Source organism: Centrocercus urophasianus, unplaced genomic scaffold (assembly GCF_019232065.1).
Source record: "Centrocercus urophasianus isolate 14NV4802_14NV808 unplaced genomic scaffold, USGS_Curo_1.0 seq_19, whole genome shotgun sequence".
NCBI classification, from domain to species: Eukaryota; Metazoa; Chordata; class Aves; order Galliformes; family Phasianidae; genus Centrocercus; species Centrocercus urophasianus.
The window spans coordinates 23,138,411-23,157,571 of record NW_024884744.1 but is presented as its reverse complement, the minus strand read 5'-3'; the positions used below and the strand labels follow the sequence as shown (position 1 = coordinate 23,157,571).

General features: G+C 43.4%; 1 protein-coding gene across 3 annotated transcripts in view; it reads left to right on the top strand.

Annotated features, from left to right (window-relative positions):
- The first annotated feature begins 1,392 nt into the window (after positions 1 to 1,392).
- The window catches only part of LOC122161356 (glypican-5-like), a 363,065-nt gene continuing 345,296 nt past the window's right edge, over positions 1,393 to 19,161 (top strand). For all 3 annotated transcript variants that reach the window (XM_042820739.1, XM_042820740.1, XM_042820741.1), the window contains exon 1: positions 1,393 to 1,552. In XM_042820739.1, coding sequence (XP_042676673.1) covers positions 1,393 to 1,552 — 160 coding nt within the window. The remainder of the gene's footprint in view (positions 1,553 to 19,161) is intronic.

Below are 19,161 nucleotides of genomic sequence, written 5' to 3'. Positions count from 1 at the left end.
AAGATTTGCATTTCTAGCTATTAAAATACAACTCAGACAACTATTGACAACAGTGAGAAACAGCTTCTCAGTACTTCTTATGGGAAAGTGTAATGGTTAAATTAGCTGAGGTGGACTGTCCTGTTGCTCCAGGAACACATTAGAAGCATGTTAAGGGTCACAAGGATCCTTCAAGAAATAAGATAACAATAACAGGAGCTCATACCATGCTTGCGTGCCTGAAAGATTCTCTTTGTGAGAAATGCCTTGGGATTTGTGTCTCTGGAAATGGTTGTTTCTGTGAGGTGGAAAATAGCTGCTGAGAACACTGCATGCTGAAGGGCACTAAGAGCACTCAATGGTTAAGGATGCCAGGGTGGACAATGGGATGCAGAAGTGTTCTGACAGCACCCCGGTTCTCGTGGGAGTCTCAGCCCAGGAGGCAGCAGAGGGCACTGAGGAGAGCCCCGGGCCGAGGTGGGGGACTGTGGGTCTCTCGAGCTGCTGCCGGCGGCCGGCCATCTCCCGTGGTCTGTGCTCCTGCAGGTTGTGCTGCGCCGCGGGTACAGCAGCAGTCTGAGTCCCAGCAGCAGCTCAGCAACCAGACTACGTCCTGAAAGGACTGTACTTTTTTTTTTCCTTCCTTCCTTCCTTCCTTCCTTCCTTCCTTCCTTCCTTCCTTCCTTTCTTTCAAGTTAGAGAACAGGAAAACGACTCAGAGCTTAGTTGCTAAGTTTTATACATGAAACGTATGGATAGGAGTGTGCCTCTAGGATACTTCTTGATTGCTGTTGATGGGTTTTCTGGACTGATTTCAGAGTTCAGGGCCACTTGGAATAGCCAGCGCGTTCCATGTGCCCCCAAAGTAGGATCTAACAGCTGTGCATTTTTTTTAATACAAGCCAACAGTTTGTGCGTGCAGTCAGTACGCGGGGACATATGTTTGCTGGGGCAAGGTTTTCTCCGTGTCCCGCGGTACGGGGCCTGGAGCTGCTGCTCGCCTCGTGAGGATTCTCTCGTGCCCTCCGAGTCATTCAGCCGGGATTCCGGGAGCGACACGGCACGTCCTTCCTCGCGCTGGGACCCGCTCACCTCCTCCCCCGGACTGCCGCCTGCATCCCACGAGGGAGTGTTTCCCGTAGGGACGGGCCGCTGTAGCCACGCGGCTCTGCCGGCACCCGCTGCCAGGCGCGGAGCTCGGAGGCCGCAGAGCGCTCTGCGAAAACTTCAGCGCCGGAGCTGCCGAGACCGGCCGCGCTCGCGGAGCAGCAGGGCGGGCGCCAGGGCGGGGCGGCGGCGCCGGGCGGGAGGCGGCCTGGGCCGGGGGACTCGCGGCCACCCCCACCATCCCCCCCGCCCTCAGACGGCCCGTGCCCCGCAGCGCTGCGGCCCGGCCCGGCCGCTGGGTGCGAGATGGCCGCCGGTAGGAGCCGCGGGCTGCTGTGGCTGTGGCTGCTGGCGGCTGCGGCGAGGTTGACGGCGGGCAGGGCTCCCAGCTGCCACGAAGTTCGGACGGCGTTCCAGCTGCGGCAGATCGGGCCCCTCAAGCTGGTCCCCGACGTGCCCACGGCCGGTCAGTACCGCCCGCACCCTGGGGCCGCCGTTCGGAGGCTGCGGGCGGCGCGCATCTTCCCGGGGTCGCATTCGGGTCCCGCTTCGGAGCGCTGCCGCCTTTGGCCCGAGGGAGGCAGCCCGGGGCTGGCGGGGCTCGGTGCACCGCTCGGTACGCGTTTCTATACAATTCCCGGGGAGGCAGAGAGAGAGAGCGAGAGAGCTGCGAAACGTCTGGGTGTTTGCAGCCTGCAGGTATTTCTTGCTGACCGTCACTGGAAGCACCGGACTTTTTCTTTCCCTTCCCCATTGGCCCCCCTCCGCTTCTTTAGGGCTACTGCGATCCTTTTGCTGAGTTCTTCACGTAGAATCCTTACAGGAATTATCTCTTAGAAGGCAAATTTGTAGCTGAGTTATTAAGGAGTACTTGTTTTCTGGCCAGGTGTAGAGGTCCTGGGGAATGTATCGTAATTTCTGAATTTGGGAGTTTTCTTGCTTGTAAATTCAGAAAGTCAGTGAGAAAGGCGGGAGTAACGCTTTGGAGGGGTGTAATCAGCAGAACTCGGTTTTGCTCTGTTGAGCAGCAAGTCCACAGCGCTTAGTGATCGTGAAAATTGATGAGTAGTGCGATGTTCTTTTTTTTATATATAGTAGAAAAGTTGTACATAGTAAAAGGTTTGTTTTGTAAGTTCTCTCTTGAATTCATTGTAAGGGAGCGATGTGCTTCACTGAGTCAGATGATGTAAATCTTATGAAAGACCATAGATCTATCTGGATAATGAAGTCATTTTCCTGCTTTCCTCATGTTTTAAGAAAAATATTTGCAAGACTGGAACACAAAAGAAAAGGCTGCCAGTCTCTTACAGAACAGTCTGTAACTGCCTCTGGCTAGCACGCTGCCCGTGTGCGTTTGCCGGGATACCTGTCAGTATGAGTTGTTAACTTTGTTTCTTTTCAGATCTTTTTAGAGCACTTCAAGCTTGCAGAGGCTGATGAAAAGAATTCTTCATTGAAATTAGTTTTGGATGTGTTTTCTGCATTGGTTTCCGTTTTAGGGGTAGGTTTGATAGACTGTTGGTCTGAGCAAAGGCAGCTCCTGTGGCCATAAGCAATTGCGCAGTGCTGGTGATCTTCACCTTCTCTTTGCATAAAGCAGTGCAGATTGCGTGCAGCTGGAAAGTTGTCTATGACTAAGGAGACCTTGGTTTGTGGCAAGAGGATATGAGCAGGAATGGCATTCTGAGGCTTGAATCTTGCTACTGTTCTCTTGTGCTGATGGAGAAATCAGATTGCTTTTGGAGAGCTACGTGTGAAAGCTGGTTAAAAAAAAAAAAAAAAGAAAAGAAAAAGAAAAAAAGAAAAAGAAAAGAGGTAAAACAAAGCTTCTCATCTACTATGTTGCACTCTTTCCTGAGCTCTTCCTGGAAGAAGTTCTAAAAGGTTTTATAGAATATATAAAAGACTGTAATCAAACTCTAGTAATGGGAATGAAGTGTGGGGAAAACCATGCTCTGCTCTGGAGGAAAGATGCCTCAGAGATGGCTTCATTGCATTCCTTGTGTCATACTGAATTTTCTTGTCGAATAACAAGCTCTCAGAAGATAAATGGCAGGAGAGAAAGTGAGGGAGAGCAATATCCTTGTAAATTTTAGCTTTCACAAAGAGGAAGACGATTTTTGGAGCAGAACAGAGCTAAGGAAATGCAGTGTGTGTTGATCTTCCCTGTTTGTAAGGTGTATTTAGCTCCAGCAAAGCTCCAGTGTGTTATTGATGCCTCTTGCCAGGCAGCAATGCCTCCTGAGTTACGCCCTCTTAATTAATTCGGTACTAAAGCGTTTTCCGGTGTTTCCATCTGGCAGCTGTTATCAGCGAATATACCTTATTCTGTCCCACCAGGCACACAGTAGTGTACTGAGGGCCATTCTAAAAACTCATGACCAGCACACGCATTGGGGTGCTCCTCTGTTCTCATCCATCTGCATGTTGGGTTTCTCAAAAAAAAAAAAAAACAAAACAAAACAGAATTTCTGCAGTCATGTTATCTGTTTACCAGATATTTTCAGTCACAATAGTGTTGAAAGCCCTTGGTTAATTTTATGCCAGTATTTATTGGCTAACTAGTACAGTGGATCTGGCAGAAGTTAGTCTTACAGATTATTAAATTCTTGTAATCTTCAGGAAAATCAGCAGCTTGGTTGAGGAGGGAGGTTTTCCAAGCTGGACAAGGAGTCAGCAGGCTGAGGCTGGCTGGTGCATAGTTTCTATCTCCTACAGGTGGTGCTTGTTTCACATTTAGTAAAAGTAACTCTAGATACTGAAGAGTTTATAGCCTGCACTCTCTGGCGTTAGTGCAGATGCAGAGCTGAAGTCACCTACCAGTGGATCCTGGGTGCCAGCTTCGTGGGGCCTGCCCTCGTTGCACAAGGTCTTGAAATACTGAGGTCTGAACGGCAGGCCTTGAACTGAAGCTGACCTCCAGATGAATCTCACAACCCAGAATCAGTATCCAGTCATTAGCAAAATATATATGATCATTAAAAAAAAAGTGCATCATGGATGAAACATCTCATTAGCAAGAGTTGTAGCTGGGATAAAGCACTATGAGAATGTATTAACCTTTCCTTGTTTTGAAGCATGGTGTCAAGGCCTATGAATACACAAACTTCTTTAGTTCCTCCTTGAGTCCTGGCTTGAGGTAGAATCCAATGGCAGAATGAAAGCAGATGTTTCTGCCTCATTGTCACATAAACTTGTTTATTCAACAGTATAAAAGCTGGATGCACTTGTAGAGGAGACCTTACCTGGGAGTGGATGCACTGCACAGGACCTCCCCGTTGCATGATGATAAAGCAGTGGGGCAACTGGTATACCTTGTAACTGTATCTTTCTTAATCACTATTGCTATCCTCACATAGTGATGGTTAGGTGCATTGCCTTGTTCTGTGTTATAATTGCTGTATCGCTTCACTTATTATCTCACTGTTTTAAGCTTAAGTAAAGATAAATGCACTTCTTGAGCTTGGGGCCTGTGAACTCTGTGCTGGCCTGATGACTAGAAAACAGCTCTGTAGGCAGATTGCTGATCTCCTCCACAAAATGTATTTGCATGGGGAACAAGGAGGATTCCTGTGGAAAAATCCTGTGGAAAATTTGTTCTGTTCTTAAAGTGTGATGTGAACATGGCAGTGGCCTCCCTGAAAGCTGTCACCTCCTGAGGAGAGCTCTTAATGATGCTCAAGAGGCTCCTCTTAAATTCTCTTCCTTAGTTTCACTAAAAGATGTGAGATTTTTCTGTTCTAGTGAAATCTATTCTGTTAACGAGTGCAGGACTAGGAAAGAATAGTGCTTTGACATGAAGTGGAGGGGAAGTCTTAACAACAGGTATCAGCAGATCTCCTTGTCTGTCAGAAGAACTTCGTTTTTTGCTAGTGGAGCCTGTAATGTATTTCTTGTGATGCTTTTCTTGAACAAACACTGAGTGTTTCAAGGGTGATTTGCTGCAAGTAGCAAACAGATTGATCAGGTAGAGGTACTGCTGCTCTGGCTGGGTTTGAGAGGAAGGATTTTTTGTGTCTTCCCCAAGACTGGAAGTTGAGGTAATAAGCTCCTGGTTTTGTACTTTGATTGTTATAGGCTGAGCAAGCTGGGATGTTTTTGTGGGAGTTCCTAGGTGAACATTTTGATGAGTGAGAATTACATGTTGACTCTAAGGATGAAGAGCTGCATTAATCCTGCCAAGGAACTAAGCCTGTGGTTCCAGAGAGTCTAGATAACTCAAAGCTGATGCTTACCGCAATGCATGGTATTCCTTCCAGACATGGGGCTGTAGTGAGAAATACCCTGTGAACCCTGGGTTGTATTACAGTGTAGCTGCACGTAGGCACTGGCTGTGGTTACGGTTCTGTTTATTTATGGGTTTTTTCCTGGCACTGAACACAAGGGTGGCTGACTGTAGGAAACTGGATGAACCCAACCGGGTTCTTAGACTTGTCTGCAATCAGGCAGTGAATTGTAGCTGAGTCAACACAGAAGTAGCCCTTGTTTCTTCTGCTGGTCATGTAACCACAAGAAAATCCTCCCTCTTCATGCAGGCCCTATTCTGTCTCTTTTGCTTCTTGGCTGGTAAATGAATAAAACTGTATTGAAATATGTAAGTTGTAGAGAGAAAATTGGGATGACATCTGGTAAGCAAGAAGGATGTCTGTCACTCATAACAGAGTTCTAGGACATCTTTACTCCAGAATGATAATCTTGTTGAGGACTGCTGAAAGGACAGTTTGCTTCTCATGCTGCTCTTCTGCTTAACAAAGAGTGTTGGCTCTGGGACTCAATTCTGAAGGGCAGATTTTGTCCTGCAAAGTGCTTCTTTGTTTTCTACTGTCATCCAGCACCTTTAAATCAGCAGCACCTTTACATCAGCAGTTCCTTACAATGTGTATATATATGAATACATATACACACTGAATGTCCCATTGCAGAGCTGGACATGCATTACCAATTTATACATGAAATCTGTTTCACTTTGTGTCTTTACAAAAGTGTCCTAGATTCCTACCAGAAGCTCCTTGGTTGTGATGCATGAGAGAGACTGTCTCTCAGTCTGTGGCAAAGCTTCTGTCATGTGCATGAGCTAGATCCATTTTTGAATATATCCAAAAATATCTATTAATCTAAACATTTTAAAATGGAGGAGGTTGTATCACACTTTATTTTTCCTGTCTTTTTTTTTTTTTTTTTTTTTTTCCTCTTGTCACTCAGCTCTTTATAATCTCAATGAGAACACTGTAATTCCTCTGGTAATGGTGCAGTGTTGAAACACATTTTGTTCACATCAATGTTCTGTCAAAGTCACTCATAAGCCTTGTGCTTACCAGATATGAAAGGCACTTCCTTATTGGCTCTGGAAAGTTTTTGCCACATCAGAAAGAGCAACTAAAAGTCTTTGGTGGGAATAGCAATTTATGCTCAGGTTCCTTTCACCTATGTGTCTGTGCACATACTGCATTCAGTAGCATGGATGAAGAGTATCCCTGGGAGAAAGAATTGTTGGATACACATTAATGCTTAAAAAGAGTAGAATGGTTGAGATTTTTTAGAACAAGCAAAGAAATAATCTTGTTTACATGAGGTTTAATTGTCTTTTAGAAAATACAACTATCATGTTGTAGCTGCTAGTTGTAACCACCTTGTGAAATGTCCTTGACATTACTTGTGCCTTGTCACAGTGGGAGATTTCCTTACATGGTACACCTCTACCGGCTTTGTTACTCTCTGAATAGCTTAAGATGAGGCCAGCTGTGCCTCAGTTTCCCCATGCTGTTAGCTGTGTCATGATAATGTTATTCTTAGGGGGCTGAAAGGCTGCCAGCAAAGGGAGCAGCAGGACTGCAGCTGGACAAAGTGTCAGTGAGGTGCTTTCATTTCTTCAGGCTGATTTCCCCATAATTCTTTATGATAGGAAAAATGCTGTAGTTTTTCTTGATTTCTGATTTCAATCTTCTTGATTGGAAGTTGAACGTGAAAATCATCCATCTTTCCCTCTTTTCTTCCACATCAAGTCCCAGGGAGGAAGCAGTCTTTCCTGAGTCTCTGAGCAGTCACAGGCTGTAAACAGTGCTTATGGTGACAGCTATTGTGAGCAGAAAAAAAGTTATGCTTTTGCAGCCTGCAGCTCCTTTGGAGTAAGGATGCCTCAGGATTTTATGGCCTTTTTCAGGCTCAGGTCGTCACCAGGAGTGTTAACCTGAGGCTGGTGATGAATGTAGCAAGAGTTATGCCAGTGCTAATATCTTTCCTTCTCTGTTTCTTTTTTCCAGTTTCCCACTCTGTAATGCCCTCATGGGAGCAATCTGTATGCAAAAAAATCTGTTTAAACTTACTTAGTGCCTCATAGAGTGAATCACTGTTCCACCGCCAGGCGGAAACCTCTAGTGCTTGATGGAAATATCTAGAACTCATGTCTGTGATCCTCAGAAAGTGTCCCCTGTGATTTGCATGACCATTTGGTCTAAGTGAGCACGGAAGACTGGCTTAGTTATTTGGATCAACCTTTGCTGTAAACATCTTGAGAAGGAATCCAGAAGTCAGCAGAGAATCGACTTTTCCCCCTTGTCATCAAAGAGAGTCAAGGGAAGGAGCCAAGCATTCCTATGATTCAAGTGGTCTGTTCTTTTTCTATGCATCTCTGTGCAAAAGGTTGTAGTCATTTAATTTTTTTATGGTCACGTCTGATCTGGTTATTCTGAACTGCAATGCAAAATTGAGTAGAAACTTAGGAACAAATGACCTGTCCTTAAAATATTAGTGACTCCCAAGAGCTGCCTCTGTAGCACCTTATCTGCCCCTGAAGTTCTGCTATCTTTAAGTCTAATCAGAAGGTAACCGAAAAATATCCTCCCCACACCTCAGTTCTACTGAACCGAGGGGTGGTACTAATGAGAAGGCATTAATGTGATAAGTGGAAGCCAAGTTGGCATGATAAGAATCGCTATGTACATCAATAGAATAAATACATCAAAATGAGTAAAAGCTTTTATAAAGATTAATCATGAAAATGAGCATGAACCTGAGCATCTGTGTCAAGCAAGACTGTGTGTGAAATGCATCCTGGAATAAAAAGGATTTCTCTCTAAAAATGATTTTGCTTTTAGGCTATATAAAATGAGCTATAGTTCCAAGCATTATAGAGTCTTTGTAATTGAATCTTTCTCCCATGAAAGCATAAAATAACATGATGAAGAGGCTCATGTTTAATAATACCTCAGATAGATACTCATCAATTATAGTTTAGAGCACTGCATCTGCTTGTAGGGGAAAACACAAATTTTGAGGGAACAGAATAAATTCCCAAACAGCAGCCAAGCCTGTGACACAGAATTTATACCTGCTGTCAACCTCTGTCAATGTAATCAGGTATCACTGCTTAATATGGTAGGAGCATGTTGATACCTATGAGGAGATATTTACAAATTCTTGATCCATTCACATTAAGATAATCTCTAAGCAATGTGAGTGGATGAAATGAAGTTCCTAGCCGAAGATTTAATTAATTATCATCTTAAAGATGCATGTCTCTGCTCTGTTTGTTAGAAAGGTAACGTGTCCAGAATGCTTTGTTATGGGTCTCTTTTGTCCATTTCAAGAGTTAAATGTTTTTTGTAGCAATATTAATACCCAGAATTAGATGCCTGCTTGAACTGCTTTAACAATTCTGGACCTTACAGCCGCATTGTGGAAGAGCAATAAGGACAGGATTTCTATCAATAGTTTAGGGTAAAATTAATCTCATGTTGTTGGGAAGATTTTTGCCAAGTCCACGTGGAGTCATGTAGTGTAGTGGTATCTGATGGCAAGGAAAGCTGCATGGCTTAGAAATGTGGTATAATTTAATTAACTGCTCTGTGGTTCAGCAGATATTTAGCTGCTTCTGTGTGGTTTATTTCTGAAGTGAAAGGTTTCTGCACTTCTGTAATAGGGTAGCACTCCAAGACTCACTATGGATTGAAGGTAACCTCTTTTATACAAGGTGCTGCACAGACATGCTAAAGCCTTTGGCCCTAGCAATCTGAAAGATGAATTTTGGAGTACGTGTGTATCCTGGACTGCCTTGGGGCTGTAAGTCTGTCCAGCACCAAGTGCCTTCGCAGTATTTAGCGAACAACTTATAGAGGAGTAGTGACAACTTTCTCTTATGGATTAGCACTATGCATATGCTATTATGAGTATAAATTCATCTATTTTGCTATTCCTAGTCCAACAGTTTTGAAGGATGGTTGTTAATTACATTCTTAGTGGACTCACACATGCAATGTTAACAAATACGTTTTTTACTTGTGATTTTTCAAGATACTAGTTCAAAGGAATATAGAAAGCACTTGATGGAGAAACTTTAAATCTACGGATGATACTGTTTAATGCATCATGTAATGACTCAGAATTCTCAGGATCAAAATCCTCATTAAGCCAGATAACATCCTCAGGTTCTGTCTTGCATTTTGATAGCTAAAATGTGAGAATAAAACCCAAATGCAGCCAGGCAATTGTGTAAGAACTTCAGAGCTGTAGAAGACAGCTATTTTCCCCCTAGAAGTTCTCTTTAATCAGCCTTTCTCCTTTTGATCTGTATCGCTTAGTTATTCTGTGTCATATTCTTCCCTGCAGTGTTCTTACTGGGTTTCCATTAACACCAAAGGTCAGTGTACGTAAGCATTTGAAGTGTGTGTGTATATATATATGGATATATATATATATATCTACATATATAGTATGTAAGCATATAAAGCATATATATGTATACATATATATGGATTTTTGGTTTTCTAATTACTTTGCTTGATTCCCGAGGTCACGGTCTTTCTCCAGAGCTCTCCATCGCACAGAATGTGTAGAGACACTGTGGAGGACCATTATTCTTTGAAAGTTTCACCCCAGCAAAGAGATTCTATGGTGCAGACCACTGTCAAGTCCTTTAAAAACAAATGAGAGAAATTTCAGAGAGCCACTTTCTGAATCATGTCAGATAGGTTGTGGTAGCTTTGTTTGGTGGCTAGTTAGGTTGGATTATTTCTGCAGATCCTGAGATGTTAATGGTTAAATGCCTTCATTGTTCCAACAAGGGTCCTATTCAGAGGGGACTGTTCTCTGCTTGTTATGCATGCATAATTCCCATTAATGCTACTGGGGGTTAAGTGTGCGTAGTGCGTTGGAGGATGAAGCTTCTGTTTACACAGTCATGTTTGCACTCAGAGGAGAGATCTTGTAACATGTGAAGAATTGTTTGTTTCCATAGATGCCTTTACTTTAAGAAGCTTTAAATCTCTTATTTGAGGAGTGGATGAGAATGGGAGAAGGTGACGTTTTTATAACTTAGCTACCACCTCACACTCCGTACTTTGTCAGTAGTTAGGAATATTACTGCAGTGCAATTACTAGACAAACCTTTTGAAAGTAGCTCAGTGCCTGGAAATGTAGGGGTCTTATTTAGGTATAAAAATAACAACTCAGAATTTTTAGCTTCAGGCACAAAGCTTTTCCAACTTTTTGACTCATGCTAATCAGGGTGACAAGATTTTGTGATTTGTATACAACACAGTATATTCCATAGAAAACGTTCAGATTAAGATTCCTCAGTCTTAGGTGCACATCAAAGTCATGTAAAAGCCATAAAGAAACTAAGTGGTGCCTAAGAAAGCCTTTCAAGTTCCAGAAAGTGCTTGAACTACCAAGGGTTTTGAATTGCTCTAGTCTCTGACATGGGTGATGTGCTGGGCTAGCAGTTTTTTGTTTTGTCACAAATCATTCATGCACATAGTGCAAAGGGATCCTGGCAAAGTCATTTTACTTTTGAAAAGGCCTCCCGTTCACATTTACATGTTTTCTTCCACTTTGTTAAGGTCTAAGCAGAGGGGCATTTGCATGGTCTTCCCTTTATTCTCAGTAAATATAGAGGAAAAATAAGCAAGATTCCTGCTGTGAAATTAAAGCTCTACTCCTAACAGATCTTAAGGGCCAAATTCTCACAAAAGATACAGCAACTTAGTGCCAAAGGAGCTGGAGTCCAGGAAAGCTTGCCCTGGGTGTTTGTGCTAGAAACTGTGAGTAAGGCAAAGGGAATCTGGTGTAAACGGAGTGTAATTAGAAAAATACACTGCTGAGAACTTCTTAAAGAGTAGGGTAATAGAAAACAGTGCTGGGATGGTCCTGACCTGGTCATCTGGCCCACTCCTGCTTGTTGGAGCCGGGATTAGTTGAATTTAAAGCAGTAATAGATGATCACAACTTTTTTAGGCTGTTTATTCCAGTTCTTAAGGCCAGGCTGGATGTGGCTCTGAGCAGCCTGGTCTGATGGTTGACAACCCTGCACGTAGCAGAGGGGTTGAAATTAGATGATCTTTGTGGTCCTTTTCAACCCAGTCCATTCTATGATCTTACTGCTTTGTTTCTTTTCCTAATGCGAAACCTGACTCTCCTTTCCTGAAATACAGGGCTTTTCCTTCTTATCCTGATCTTATCACCTTCCTCCTTGTTTCAGTATTCACATGTGGAAAAAACTACTTGGGCTTGTGCTGCTCCGTAACAGTGTTCTATGCATTTGTACTGGTGATAGAGAGACAGAATAAAGCTTTTTTTTTGTTTGTCCTTCCAGTCTAGTTTTGGGATATGCATAGTAGTTAATGTGTGTAGTCAAATGAGCTTTGTTACAGCATGCACACTTCTTATTGGACAAAAACTTCAGTCTAAAAGGTAGCTACTTAAGACCAGTGTGGTCTTTAGAGGCAGGCATTCTTTTATTTTGGTGCTGGATGCATGGGAAATGGATGCATGTGAAAGTCATTCCACCTAACCGTGTGTACCTGGCACAACAGATCTTCAGCTTATGTACATTATTTGTATTACATCTGTGACTGTTTTCCTGGATGGTACAAACTTATTCGATACTACCCCTAAAATCATTAACATAGCATTCTGGCTCCTTGGTGGCGGTCCTGAGCCCCTTAGTAGTCATCTGTCTCTCCTTCTCTGTCTCTGTGTGTGTCCTTTAGTTGAACTCTCTGGTCTTTATACTTTATTAGGGATGGAAAGTTCCTTTTGTGGCTGCTTTGCTGACTGCAGGACCAAGGGCTTCTTGTAACTGGTTCTTATCTTCAGAGTGGCCTTGGAGGGTGGTCTTGCTATGTAGGCAGGAACCTATTGCAAGCCATCTATTTCCTGTCATCTAAAATGGTCACAGTGGTCCACAACAATTTGCCCCTTTGAGACTTACAAAGTTACATACTTTGGTAGTCTCACTTATGTAGTTGTTACAAAAATCTAAAATTAAAGTTCAGAAGGTCACTGTTCCTTTAAAACGGTACCTGTCTTAATGATACATTACAAAATCGCATAGACGCAAACAAACAATAAAACAACCAAATCCATTGTGCTCAATAAATTCTTAAGCTACATTGACAAACTTCAACTTAATTTCATACACATTCTTTTCTACTGTTCTCTTACATCCCATTATTCTCACATCCGATTAGAAGGACAAGAAATATCAGTCCTTCTAATAATGAAGCAAGACATCCTCTTAGTGACCATCTTCCTATCCCTTGGAGGACTTTATTTAGACAGTTTTGTAATCTGCCTAATGATTTGGCTGTCTTCTGCAACTTTTCTCATTTTATTCATTTGTTCTTCCAAATCTTGTACAATATTAGGAATAGAAACACAGTAGTGCTCTTTGTCCAACTTTAAAAATCCACACACCTCTTGTTCTAACTACAGACTTTGAAGTCTCTATCCAAATTCTGCAGCTGAGGATGATGACCTTCAATCTCCCTCTTAACCCTGCTCATAGCTTATTATAGGTCCCCCATTAATAATGATGTTGTTTCCTCGTTGAGCAAAGGATCTAGAATTCCAAGGTTTCTTGTTGGTGACTGAACACTCATGTAGATGTGTAGTCCAGAATCTAACTGAGGTTACCCAAAGTGAACATTCTGGTGAAAGGACCTCTTTGCTACGTGCCTTTGAGGCGTTTGTTTTACACTGCTCTGTTAATGTTAGAACATCTGTGATGATAATTATATGACTACCATTTCCTAATTTTTGTTCACAATTCCAATTCATCCTATTATATTTTGATCCAATACCCAATTCAATACACCACTCCTTCCTAACTGTATGTTGCTAATGTTCCTTTTCAGTTATATACTATTGTTTTCTAGGCCTTATTTTTGCATTGCCGACACTGTCCAATTCCTTCTGAAACCAGCCATTTAATCATATTAATTAGATGGCTCCCCACATTCTCAGTTAGATATAACAGCTAGTCTGGTTTCCCATGTATGCTGTTTCATCTAACCGATGCAATTTTGCTATTCCTTTCCAGGAGTTGCATCTCTGGACATACCTTGTCCCTCCCATGGTACAAATCTACCTGCCAGTAATCTGGCAGTTTCCTCTCTTGGTTGTTCTGAGTGGAGGTCACTTAGGTCATCAGGATTGTTTTTCAAACAGAGTTCAGATCTTCTAACAACAGTCTTTATGATTCCTGCCGCTTGTATGCTTAAAATATGGTGTCTGATACTTTTGAACATTGCTTCTATTCCCCAGTGTGTTGATTGATTATTATCCATATTCTGCTGATTTTTTGATCTGTTCATCTGTCAGTGAGGCAGTCATTTCAGCTTTTGTGCTAATGTATTGAAAGGCAAAGCTTTGGCCTCTTTCATTTTATCCTGGGTCCCTAAAGCATAACCTTCTTCACAAAGCTGTTGCCATCAAGAAACAGCTCCTAGTCCATCTCCTATACAGAAGTATCACACAGGTCAGCTCATATGGAATACAGTTGTTCAATAGTTTGGAGACAGCCATGCTCCAGGTCTCCTTCATCTGCACTTGCTGTTAAGAATAGTGCAGGGTGGTCACTTTTAGTGCGATGTCCTCTCCTTCCAGCAATGCACTTTGGTATTTGAGCATTCTGCTGGGGGACAACCACTGTCACCATGTATGGCACAAATGCAATTATCTTTTCTCCCAGAGTCAGCTTCCTAGCTTCCTGCATCAAGAGTACAGTGGCTGCCCCTGCTCTAAGTTGTGATAGCTATGGTTTGCTGATGTTGTTGAGCTGCTTTGAAAAGCACACGTTTTTTTTCTCCAAGGTTCTAATCTCTGTGTCGGGACCCCTGGGGCAGTATGCAGCCTTTCATGCACAAGCAGTTTAAATACATGTATTTTTTTCTTACTGATCTGCTGTTTGGCTTCTGGTGTACAATTAATGGCCCACCTTGATCTTCCTGGGGTTCCTGCAGCCATCCATACAGATGACATTATCACATTCTCTAGCTCTTCAAATATTTCACATTCAGGAGATGATTCCTTTAACGTAAAGACCTGGGTTTCCACAGCCTTATTCTTGGTGGCATGTACTTGAATTTGAGTATAGTTCTACCTAAAAGTGGCACAGGGCACTCAGGCATATACAAAAAACTGATGCCTAAATGTTAATCATTAAAGAATGGCGTGTCCTCCGTCTTCCCTGTGATACCAACAGCTAGGGCTGTCTAATTGCTTAACAAGTATTAATAACAGTGTAAGTTTGTCCCGTATGTGCAAGAAATTTCACTTCTTTTTTTCTTCATACTCTGTTGAGGATAGCTTTGAATCCACCCCCAGCCCCCTTCAGTCTTCATCAGTATTTTCTCTGCCTGACTCGGCACTCCTCCAAAACCTCCCTGCTGCATCGGCTGCCTGTTTTGATACTCCTCCCAAACTTTTAAATCTCTGCTAATTTAGTGGGCAATCTCTTCTGCAGTGCTCTTCTTGCATGTATGTAAAGCATTGGTCCTCTGCTAAGTGCAGTCTCGTTCCTGTTCTGCACCACCTGGTACGATTTAGACAAATTTTTTTTGCTTTAGGGATGGCATGCCTTATCCTGAATGAAATCAGAATAAGTCTGATACTTAAGTAGTGCCAGGATTATCCAGGTCCCACTTAGGAGGCTGAAAAAAAAGATTGTCCACTGTTCCCTGTTGTGCTCCATGAATGTGGATTCTTTCTGCTTGTTCCTTTGCTAAAACTACAGTTCTTTCTTCATATGTGAGCAGACTTGCAAATCATTCCAGTCTGGATCTGCTATTAGTTTCCACCACCTTAGCTACCATGTCTTGGTCCTCTCTGTGTGCTACTTCCAAAGCTTTCTGGGATCACAAATCTGTCACAGCTGCTGGATCCTAGCCTGTGTCTCAAAAGCACCCATTGCACTTAAATCATCTCTCTCTGTCTCTCTTGCTCACTTCATTACTTCCCAAACTCAAATGTATTTCAAAATCGATCTCATCCATGCATGGTCTCCTCTGCCCTGAACTTGAACTAACTTCATTGTTCTGTACTTCTCTTCTGGCCCCACATTGCTCCTGTCTGGCCCTGACTGTGGGACCCACCATTCCTCTTGCTGATCTCTGATGCATGGTTTACTGATGCTGCAGGATGAGCAGCAGTGCCTATGGGGTTTCTAATTATCCTTTTCTAAGATCACCACCATGTGATTTTTTTGGTATAAGTCCATGTTCTTTTTGCATTGCTATATGATGTGTCAAATAAAACTAATCAGCATGAAGCATTTCATCCTATTTTCTCTTTCATCTTCAAAACAACGTTAATTCTTCTAAAACAGAATGACCAGCTGTGATTACACTGTTTCAACAGTTGACTTTTGGTGCATTGATCCTCTCCTACCGCCTTCCATTTTTTCAGCAATTGACCCATTGGGCATCTCCCTGGCTTCCTCTCTCCCCCTGAGGAAGGCTTATTGCCCGTTACAAGATAATATAATGGACAGTGACTTAACACAGACTAGCAGCAATAACCAGATGAGATTTTGGGGACTTGAACTCCCCTTTTCCCACACATTACCCACATGCTTCTGTTGTATTCCTGGCACTCCTGTTAGAGCAAACTGCATGGACTGTTTAGTCCCAACCTAGGCTAAAGGCCTTTTTAGTTTCAGGCTGCAGTTAGCAAATTTACTCTTCCTAATCTGAGTTGCCCTAAATAAGTCAGGAAATAGAAACATTTTCTTTCCCCAAAAAGTAACTGTTTGGCGGTACCTGTCTGTGATCTAAAAGGAGGAGCTCCCCCTTTGCTGCTCAAGGACCTGCCACACTCTGTGACATTCTCAGATGGAAGTAAACCCTGACTGTGATGAAAAGCATCAGTGTCATTTGTTGGCAGGGCTGTTGGCTTACGTTTGGGAAGTTCATTCTAGAGTCACTATCACAGGGACCAAACATGAGCTGAGTAGCAGCAATTGAATAGGGCCAGTGCATGTCAGTTTTGCTGCCACTGTGTCTCTGATGGCTGCCATACTCAGCTTCCTTTCTAATCACCTGCCTCTGGCATTTCTGAACGTGTGTAACCATTGCAGTGCTGTCTGATGCTTTGTGTGGCTGCCTTGGAACTGCTCTGCAGCACTGTGACTGCTTTGCCTGGTATGACTTACTAGTTCTGAAGCATCAATAACACTGTTAGTTTTGAGTGGAAAGACGCAACCAAGAAGGGAAACGATCAGTTTGATGTGCTGTTAATAGTGCCTTGGCTTAGTGTTGTAAGGAAATCATAGAGCCATAGGGGTTGGAAGGAACTTCCGGAGGTCCCCCAGTCCATCCCCCTGCTAAGGCAGGTTCCCTACAGTAGATCACAGACTAAAGCAGGGTGGGTTTTGAATATCCCTAGAGAAGGATACTTCTCCCACCTCTCTGGGCAGCCTGTGGCAGGGCTCTGTCATCTCTACCCAAGATGTTTTCCCTCATTTTCATATGGAATTTCCTATGTTCTAGTTTGTACTTGTTGCTTCTTGACCTGTCGCTAGGTATCACTGAGAAAAGCCTGGCCCCATCCTCTTAATTCTTGCCCTTCAGATATTTACAAGGGCTGCTCCAAAAATAATGCCTCCTATTTCATGGTGTTGGCCCATGAAATCAGGCATAAATTGGTGGGGTGGCAGTAGAAGTTGAAACATCCCACTGATATTCCATTACATGTCATTGCTGTGTGGCAGATGGCAGCAGAGGGATAGCATGACGGAATAATGGCTGACATGGAAGTCCATATGGAGCAAAGGCATGGGACTGAATTCCTCTGTTTGGAAAAAAAACTCCATTGACACTCATTGACACTTGCTGAATGCTAATGGAGACCAAACAGTTGGTGTGAACACAGTGAGGCAGTGGATGGTGCCTTTTAGCAGTGGTGACAGTGACAGTGGGTCACCACCACTGGTGCAGATTTTGAAAAGCGCGGCTCTTGTTTATTGCTTGCAAAAATGCATAGCTGATGGTGTTGACTATGTTGAAAATTACTGTTTTGTAGTTGAGAATTTGTGGTATCTAACACTGTTACAGCGATCTTTAAATCTGTTTTCATTTCCATGGCAATAAATAGGAGACATTCCTTTCAAAGTAATTTAGCTAAGTATTGATAGGATCCCCTCTCATGGCCAACCTGTTGTTCTGCTTTGCAGAGCTTCTCTCCAGCTGATTAGCCTCTAACCTGTGCTGATGCATGTGGTTATTCCTCACCCCGTGTAGGATTCTGCACTTGTCGAACTTCATCAGGTTCCCCTCTTCCTAACTTACCAGCCTTTTCAGGTCTTGCTGAATGACAGCACAGCCTTCTGCAGTGTCAGCCACTCCTCTCAGCTTTGTATCATCATGAAACTTGCTGAGGGTACACTTTCTTCCTTCATTCAGGTCATTGATGAAGATGTTGATCAAGACCTGACCCAGTACCAGCCCCTTTGGGATGCCTCTGACTGCAGGTCTGCAACTAAACAGAGCAGGCTCTCAGAAGCCACTAAACATGCACACAGCAAAATGCAGTCTCTGCTAGGAACTGTTAGCAATCTAAGGGGTCAAATAAAGGGTATCCTTTCACCCTGGTTTTCAATAGTTTTCAGCCTGTTTCAGCAGTGTCCCCTAGGGCTCAGTACTGGGGCCGTTTCTATTTAACATCTTTATTAATGACAAGGGGATTCAGCGCACTCTCAGTAAGTTTGCAGATGACACCAAGTTGGGAGGGAGTGTTGATCTGCCGGAGGGGAGAAAGGCACTGCAGAGGGACCTGGATAGACTGGATCAATGGGCTGAGACAAACCGTATGAGTTTCAATAGGGCCAAGTGTCGGGTCCTGCATTTTAGTCACAACAACCCTAAGCAACCCTACAGGCTTGGGGAGGAGTGGCTGGAAAGAGACCTTGGTGTACTGATGGACAGTTGGCTGAATATGAGCCAGCAGTGTGCCCAAGTGGCCAAGAAGGCCAATGGCATCCTGGCTTGAATCAGAAATGGTGTGATGAGCAGGAATAGGGAAGTCATCCTGCACCTGTACTCGGCACTGGTGAGGCTTCACCTCGACTTCTGTGTTCAGTTTTGGGCACCTCAGTACAGAAAGGACATTGAGGAGCTGGAGCAGGTTCAAAGAAGGGCAACAAGGCTTGTGAAGGGCTGGGAGAATATGGCCTGTGAGGAGAGACTGAAGGAACTGGGGCTGTTTAGTCTGGAGAGAAGGAGGCTCAGAGGAGACCTTATTGCTCTCTTCCAGTATCTGAAAGGTGATTGCAGTGAGAGCGGGATTGGTCTCTTCTCACTTGTGACAGGTGACAGGACAAGGGGAAATGGCCTTAAGTTGCACCAGAGTAAGTTTAGGTTGAATATCAGGAAAAACTTATTTACAGAAAGGGTTGTTAAGCACTGGAATAGGCTCCCCAGGGAAGTGGTTGAGTCACCATTTCTGGATGTGTTTAAATCCATTTGGATGTGGTGCTCAGGGACGTGATTTGGCGAAGGACTGTTAGAGATAGGGTAGTATGGTTAGGTTGTGGCTGGACTCGATGATCTTAAAGGTCTTTTCCAACCTAAGTGATTCTATGATTCTATGATTCTGGGATATGGTAAATGATGGAAATTGGGAGCTGTTAGGTTGGTTTTTGTTTGTTTGTTTGTTTGTTTGTTTTTGCCTATGAGTATTATGCAGTTGTGCTGCACTTTTCAACATTTTGTAGCCTGTAACAAGCACTGAGTTCTGCCAACTGTTCCTGCAAGAGCGTGCAGATTTGCCAAGGAATAGACCAGGACAGGGGTGTGGTGCCAA